This window comes from Somniosus microcephalus, chromosome 33 (genome assembly GCF_052327205.1).
Source record: "Somniosus microcephalus isolate GS21.2 chromosome 33, FLI_Smic_1.0, whole genome shotgun sequence".
Taxonomy (NCBI): Eukaryota; Metazoa; Chordata; class Chondrichthyes; order Squaliformes; family Somniosidae; genus Somniosus; species Somniosus microcephalus.
The window spans coordinates 33,903,368-33,911,765 of NC_141019.1; the positions used below are offsets into that span (position 1 = coordinate 33,903,368).

The following is an 8,398-nucleotide window of genomic DNA, read 5'->3' on the forward strand; positions in this document are numbered from 1 at the left end:
CTGGAGGAGGTTACAGAGATAGGGAGGGTTGTAGGGGCTGGAGGGGGTTACAGAGATAGGGAGGGTTGTAGGAGGTTACAGAGATAGGGAGGGTTGTAGGGGCTGGAGGAGGTTACAGAGATAGGGAGGGTTGTAGGGGCTGGAGGAGGTTACAGAGATAGGGAGGGTTGTAGGGGCTGGAGGAGGTTACAGAGATAGGGAGGGTTGTAGGGGCTGGAGGAGGTTACAGAGATAGGGAGGGTTGTAGGGGCTGGAGGAGGTTACAGAGATAGGGAGGGTTGTAGGGGGCTGGAGGAGGTTAGAGAGATAGGGAGTGTTGTAGGGGGCTGGAGGAGGTTACAGAGATAGGGAGGGTTGTCGGGGGCTGGAGGAGGTTACAGAGATAGGGAGGGTTGTAGGGGGCTGGAGGAGGTTACAGAGATAGGGAGGGTTGTAGGGCTGGAGGAGGCTACAGAGATAGGGAGGGTTGTAGGGCCTGGAGGAGGTTACAGAGATAGTGAGGGTTGTAGGGGCTGGAGGAGGTTACAGAGATAGGGAGGGTTATAGGGGCTGGAGGAGGTTACAGAGATAGGGAGGGTTGTGGGGCTGGAGGAGGTTACAGAGATAGTGAGGGTTGTAGGGGGCTGGAGGAGGTTACAGAGATAGGGAGGGTTGTAGGGGGCTGGAGGAGGTTACAGAGATAGGGAGGGTTGTAGGGGCTGGAGGAGGTTACAGAGATAGGGAGGGTTGTAGGGGCTGGAGGAGGTTACAGAGATAGTGAGGGTTGTAGGGGGCTGGAGGAGGTTAGAGATAGGGAGGGTTGTAGGAGGCTGGAGGAGGTTACAGAGATAGGGAGGGTTGTAGGGGGCTGGAGGAGGTTACAGAGATAGGGAGGGTTGTCGGGGCTGGAGGAGGTTACAGAGATAGTGAGGGTTGTAGGGGCTGGAGGAGGTTACAGAGATAGGGAGGGCTGTAGGGGGCTGGAGGAGGTTAGAGAGATAGGGCGAGGGACGAGGCCATGGAGCGATTTGAACAGGAGGATGAGAATTTTAAAACCGAGGCACTGCCGGACCGGGAGCCAGTGTCGGTCAGCGAGCACAGGGGGGTCACGGGTGAACAGGACTCGGTGCGAGTTAGGAGGCGGGCAGCCGAGCTGAAGTTTACGGCGGGTAGAACGCGGGAGGCTGGAAGAGTGAAGTCTAGAGGTTAACAAAGGCGTGGATGAAAACAGATGATCCGGTCATTTGTCACATTGCTGTCTGTGGGAGCTTCCTGTCCACAAATTGACTGCTGCGTTTCCTACATTATAACAGTGACTACACTTCAAAAAAAGTACATCATTGGATGTAAAGCGCTTTGGGACGTTCAGAGGTGGTGAACAGTGCTGGAGAAATTCTTTAAATGAAGCCAAGAAATCCACCCGTACAAAAGAAGTGAAGCAAGCCATTTGGCAAGGCCGCTCCTCTGATGGACCGCCTGCAGTCTGAAATCAAATTACTGCCTTCTGCAGCTGAAACAGGCAACACACAATAACCCTTGACTGCTGAGCCGCTGAGGCAGGCCTGCATGTTTTATTTATGAAGGGTTTATTTTGCTGGCGCTGGAATTGTTTTTCCAGCTGGGACCCAAGAGCATTGCGCTCGTTTACCACATCGCTGCCCGGCACAGGGAACAACACCGAAACACGTCTCGCGGCAGGAGTGGGGGAATAAGGCCCGGGGTTTCCTGGAATGGGGCAGGAACCCGGGCAGGCTTTCTCCTGCTCCCCAGCCCAGGCCGCACGCTCAACCCAATTATAACAGCGTGTATTGATACAGCACCCTTAACGTAGTTAAACGTCCCAAGGCGCGTCACAGGGGCGTAAATCAAGACAAAATTTCACACCGAGCCACATAAGGAGAAATTAGGACTGGTGACCAAAAGCTTGGTCAAAGAGGGAGGTTTGAAGGAGCATCTTAAAGGAGGAGAGACGGAGAGGTTTAGGGAGGGAATTCCAGAGTTCAGGGCCCAGGCGGCTGAAGGCACGGCCGCCAATGGTGGTGTGATTATAATCAGGGATGCTCACGAGGCCAGAATTAAAGCAGGGCAGATATCTCGGGGGGGGTTTATGGGGCTGGAGGAGGTTACCGAGATAGGGAGGGGGCGAGGAGGGATTTTGAAAACAAGGAGGAGAATTTTTAAATCGAGGCGCTGCTTAACCGGGAGCCAATGAAGGTCAGCGAGCACAGGACAGGTGATGGGCGAACGGGACTCGGTGCGAGTTAGGACACGGGGCAGCAGAGTTTTGGATCACCTCAAGTTTACGAGGGTGGAATGTGGGAGGCCGGCCAGGAGTGCATTGGAATAGTCGGAGTCCAGAGGTGACAGAGGCAGGGATGAGGGTTTCAGCAGCGGACGAGCTGAGGCAGGGGCGGAGGCGGGCGATGTTATGGAGGTGGAAAGAGGCGGTCTTAGTGATGGCGTGGGTAGAACGCCGCTAGTGCCCATTACTTGGGATCGAACCAGAGACCCACATGCTCTGCGTGGCCAAGTACCACACTGGGTACACCTGCAATACCACACCAGAATTAACAGCCGAACCTACAGTAAATCAAAACCCACTGTCCCTGAAGTGCTCTCGAGACAATTACGGCCGAGTGTCAACGTGGCAGCGCTCTGGCCTCGGAGTCAGAGGGTCATGGGTTCAAGCGTCCGCTCCATGACACAATCTAGACTGGCACAGTCGGCGGTGCCGTCTTTCGGGTGAGGCGTTAACCCATCTGCCCTCTCAAGTGGATCGAAAGGACTCCAAGGCACGATTCGGAGAGGAGCAGCGCCCTGGTCAACTTTTATCCCTCTGGTAATACCATCAAAACCCGATTAAAAACATCTCGCTGCGGTTTGTGGGAGCTTGCTGTGCGCAAGTGTCTGCCTACATTACAACAGTGACTACACTTCAAAATTAATAACTTGGCTGTAAAGAGAATGACGTATGATTCAAGTGTAGTTACTGTTGTAACATGGGAAAGATGGCAGCCAATTTGTGCACAGCAAGCTCCCACAAACAGCAATGTGATAAATGACCCAGATAATCTGTTTTAGTGATGTTGGTAGAGGGATATATATTGGCCCCAGGACACCGGGGAGAACTCCCCCCCCGCTCTTGTTCGAAATAGTGGCCGTGGGATCTTTTACGTCCACCTGAGGGGGCAGACAGGGCCTCGGTTTAATGTCTCATCCGAAAGACGGCACCTCCGACAGTGCAGCACTCCCTCAGTACTGCCCCTCCGACAGTGCGGCGCTCCCTCAGTACTGCCCCTCCGACATTGCGGCGCTCCCTCAGTACCGCCCCTCCGACAGTGCGGCGCTCCCTCAGTACTGCCCCTCCGACATTGCGACGCTCCCTCAGTACTACCCCTCCGACAGTGCGGCGCTCCCTCAGTACTGCCCCTCCGACAGTGCGGCGCTCCCTCAGTACTGCCCCTCCGACAGTGCAGCGCTCCCTCAGTACTGCCCCTCCGACAGTGCGGCGCTCCCTCAGTACTGCCCCTCCGACAGTGCGGCGCTCCCTCGGTACTGCCCCTCCGACAGTGCGGCACTCCCTCAGTACTGCCCCTCCGACAGTGCGGCACTCCCTCAGTACTGCCCCTCCGACAGTGCGGCGCTCCCTCAGTACTGCCCCTCCGACAGTGCGGCGCTCCCTCAGTACTGCCCCTCCGACAGTGCGGCGCTCCCTCAGTACTGCCCCTCCGACAGTGCGGCGCTCCCTCAGTACTGCCCCTCCGACAGTGCGGCGCTCCCTCAGTACCGCCCCTCCGACAGTGCGGCGCTCCCTCAGTACTGCCCCTCCGACAGTGCGGCGCTCCCTCGGTACTGCAGTGGGAGTGTCAGCCTGGATTATATCGACAAATCTCTGGCTTGGGGCTTGAATCCATGATCTTCTGACTCAGGAGGCGAGAGCGATACCCACTGAGCCACGGCAGTGCTTCTGTACATTTGATCCCATTCTATGCCACGACCGATACACTGGACACAGTTTAACACATTGGTACATTTGACAAGCTTCCCTCAGATCCTGTTTTATAGGACAGTGCTGACCGTAACACTGAAGACACAACAAACCCTGAAATAGGCTGCAGAATCTCAGCCCCAACACACTTCACGCTAAAAATAAACTATATAACACTCACACTCGGTTAAATCGGAATGACATCAATGATGACAGAATAGCGACAGCGCACGTAACGAGGGCATTAAGCTTTTTATTTCCAAAAGATCATTCCAATCTCTAACTTCTCCCATCCCAAAGGCATGAAAAGAAGGTTCCACCTCAGAGACCCGAGCACAAAAATCTAGACGGAGACTCCCAGTGCAGTACTGAGGGAGCGCCGCACTGTCGGAGGGGCAGTACTGAGGGAGCGCCACACTGTCGGAGGGGCAGTACTGAGGGAGCGCCGCACTGTCAGAGGGGCAGTACTGAGGGAGCACCGCACTGTCGGAGGGGCAGTACTGAGGGAGCACCACACTGTCGGAGGGGCGGTACTGAGGGAGGGCCGCACCGTCGGAGAGGCAGTACTGAGGGAGCGCCGCACTGTCGGAGGGGCAGTACTGAGGGAGCGCCACACTGTCAGAGGGGCAGTACTGAGGGAGCGCCACACTGTCAGAGGGGCAGTACTGAGGGAGCGCCACACTGTCGGAGGGGCAGTACTGAGGGAGCGCCGCACTGTCAGAGGGGCAGTACTGAGGGAGCACCGCACTGTCGGAGGGGCAGTACTGAGGGAGCGCCACACTGTCGGAGGGGCGGTACTGAGGGAGGGCCGCACCGTCGGAGAGGCAGTACTGAGGGAGCGCCGCACTGTCGGAGGGGCAGTACTGAGGGAGCGCCGCACTGTCGGAGGGGCAGTACTGAGGGAGCGCCGCACTGTCGGAGGGGCAGTACTGAGGGAGCACCGCACTGTCGGAGGGGCAGTACTGAGGGAGCGCCGCACTGTCGGAGGGGCAGTACTGAGGGAGCGCCGCACTGTCGGAGGGGCGGTACTGAGGGAGCGCTGCACTGTCGGAGGGGCAGTACTGAGGGAGCGCCGCACTGTCGGAGGGGCAGTACTGAGGGAGCGCCGCACTGTCGGAGGGGCAGTACTGAGGGAGCGCCGCACTGTCGGAGGGGCCATGTTTCAGGATGAGGCGTTAAACTGAGGCCCTATATGCTCTCTCAGATCGATGTAAAAGATCCCAGGGCACTATTTCGAAGAAGAGCGGGGGTGGGGGGAGTTCTCCCCGGTGTCCTGGGGCCAATATTTATCCCTCAACCAACATCACAAACAGGTTACCACATCATCACATTACTGTTTGTGGGAGCTTGCTGTGCGCAAATTGGCTGCCGCGTTTCCTACATTACAACAGTGACCACACTTCAAAAAGTACTTCATTGGCTGCAAAGCGCTTTGGGATGTCCGGTGGACGTGAAAGGTGCTATAGAAATGCAATTATTTGCTTTTTTTTATTGGCTTCCTTCCTGATGTCCACAGATCCAGTCACCGGGCATCCACAGTCACTGGGCACCACCCCTGGTACATCAGGCATGCTCAGTATCAGACCCGACTGTGATGCCTGCCGTGGTCAAATAGCCTGCCGACGCTATTTCCCCAGGCTTGATCATCATCTGTCATTTGAGCGAGGCCGCCCCCCCCCCAAAAGGAAGGAGTCACCTCTCCTGGTGGAAGAAAACCTGGGGGGGAGAGAAAGTGGAGGCAAAAAAATAAATGGCAGGCGGTCCATCAATTCATAGGCATTAAATATAAATCACACACACACACACTCTCTCACACACACACACACACACACACACACACACACACACACACTCTCTCACACACACGCTCTCACACACACACGCTCTCACACACACACGCTCTCACACACGCTCTCACACACGCTCTCACACACGCTCTCACACACGCTCTCACACACACACACGCTCGCACGCACACACACACTCGCACGCACACACACACTCGCACGCACACACACACACTCGCACGCACACACACACACTCGCACGCACACACACACACTCGCACGCACACACACACACTCTCTCTCTCACACACACACTCTCTCACACACACACTCTCTCACACTGGCTCTGTAAGGGGTGGAAGAATTGACGGACACTGGAATGGTCGACACTTAGAGCAATCATGGACTGATCCGAATCAAAACTGATGCAACTGCACATTACTGACTGATCCATTTCACAGACTTTAAATTAAATCATAAAATGTCAGAACATTAAAGAGATTACAACCAAAACAAACTCACATTTAAATAGCGCCTTTAACGTAGTAAAACGTCCCAAGGCACTTCACAGGATCGATTATCAGATAAAATTTGACACCGAGCCCCATAAGGAGATATTGGGACAGGCGACCACAAGCTTGGTCAAAGAGGGAGGGTTTAAGGAGCGTCTTAAAGGAGGAGAGAGAGGCGCGGAGAGGTTTAGGGAGGGAATTCCAGAGTTTAGGGCCCAGGCAGCTGAAGGCACGGCCGCCCATGGTGGAGCGATGGAAATCGAGGGGATGTGCAAGAGGCCAGAATTACATGCAACTGTGCGTTACATCTCTCCATCATATACTGGTCTAAATTAAAACAAAACACGACACTGCCGTTCTATTTATCTGTAATATATAATAAATATCATAGATCAGAATATAAGTAGGATTTGAAACAGTATGGGGCCCCATTAATCAACTGGCCCCAATTAAAACACAGGATACGGTTAAACATTGTGGATATCCCTGTCGCACATTAATATACAATCTCGCTGCACAAAAGATGCATGCATTTTAGAAACATAGAAACAGGGGGACGCCAGTCAGCCCCTCGAGCCTGTTACATTAGGAACAGGAGGCCATTCAGCCCCCCTCGAGCCTGTTACATTAGGAACAGGAGGAGGCCATTCAGCCCCCCTCGAGCCTGTTACACTAGGAACAGGAGGAGGCCATTCAGCCCCCCTCGAGCCTGTTACATTAGGAACAGGAGGAGGCCATTCAGCCCCTCGAGCCTGTTACATTAGGAACAGGAGGAGGCCATTCAGCCCCCCTCAAGCCTGTTACATTAGGAACAGGAGGAGGCCATTCAGCCTCCTCGAGCCTGTTACATTAGGAACAGGAGGAGGCCATTCAGCCCCCTCGAGCCTGTTACATTAGGAACAGGAGGAGGCCATTCAGCCCCCTCGAGTCTGTTAGATTAGGAACAGGAGGAGGCCATTCAGCCCCCTCGAGCCTGTTACATTAGGAACAGGAGGAGGCCATTCAGCCCCTCGAGCCTGTTACATTAGGAACAGGAGGAGGCCATTCAGCCCCCTCGAGCCTGTTACATTAGGAACAGGAGGAGGCCATTCAGCCCCCCTCGAGTCTGTTACATTAGGAACAGGAGGAGGCCATTCAGCCCCCTCGAGCCTGTTACATTAGGAACAGGAGGAGGCCATTCAGCCTCCTCGAGCCTGTTACATTAGGAACAGGAGGAGGCCATTCAGCCTCCTCGAGCCTGTTACATTAGGAACAGGAGGAGGCCATTCAGCCCCCCTCGAGCCTGTTACATTAGGAACAGGAGGAGGCCATTCAGCCCCTCGAGCCTGTTCCCACTCAATGTGAAGATGGCTGATTTGTGCCTGGGCGAAATTGTTAACAAATCACATCCAATATTAAGACTGGGTCACACTCGTGATGTAGTAAAGTTCTCAGCACAATTAGTCCCCAAAATGCAGCCCCGCAGGACCAGAGGGGAGGAACGGGCTGAAGCCAAAGCCCCGGCCCTCCCCTGGGCGGTAGGCCGCGGATCCCCGGCCCTCCCCTGGGCGGTCGGCCGCGGATCCCCGGCCCTCGATTAGTCCCGTCCCGCCCCCCTCTCGCAGGGCCCTTACCTGCTCCGTTAGGCTGAGCACCCCCATGTCCCGCAGGGTGGAGGCGGACGGACGGCGAGGGGAAGGCCGAGGCCGGGAGACAGGCTCTGGCTCATCACCGGGGACCCGAGCGCCAGCCACAGCCCGCCCGAGAGAGAGAGAGACAGAGAGAGCGAAGAAAGAGTAAGTCCGCCACAGACACCGCCACCACATGGCCGGCTCCCGCACTGCAGCTACCGGAGAGTCCGCCAGCGACACCGCCACCAAATGGCCGGCTCCCGCACTGCAGCTCCCGGGGAGTCCGCCACAGACACCGTCACCAGCCGGCCGGCTGCCGCACTGCAGCTCCCGGGGAGTCCGCCACAGACACCGCCACCAGCCGGCCGGCTGCCGCACTGCAGGCCCCGGGGAGTCCGCCACAGACACCGCCACCAAATGGCCGGCTCCCGCACTGCAGCTCCGGGGGAGTCCGCCACAGACACCGCCACCAAATGGCCGGCTCCCGCACTGCAGCTCCCGGGGAGTTCGCAACAGACACCG

At 56.3% G+C, this 8,398-nt stretch overlaps 1 protein-coding gene across 1 annotated transcript in view; it reads right to left on the reverse strand.

Annotated features, from left to right (window-relative positions):
• Positions 1-8,036, reverse strand: part of LOC147097134 (uncharacterized) — a 29,181-nt gene extending 21,145 nt beyond the window's left edge. The window contains exon 1 of the mRNA XM_085973005.1: positions 7,880-8,036. Coding sequence (XP_085829131.1) covers positions 7,880-7,906 — 27 coding nt within the window. The 5' untranslated portion in view covers positions 7,907-8,036. The remainder of the gene's footprint in view (positions 1-7,879) is intronic.
• Positions 8,037-8,398: the final 362 nt, after the last annotated feature.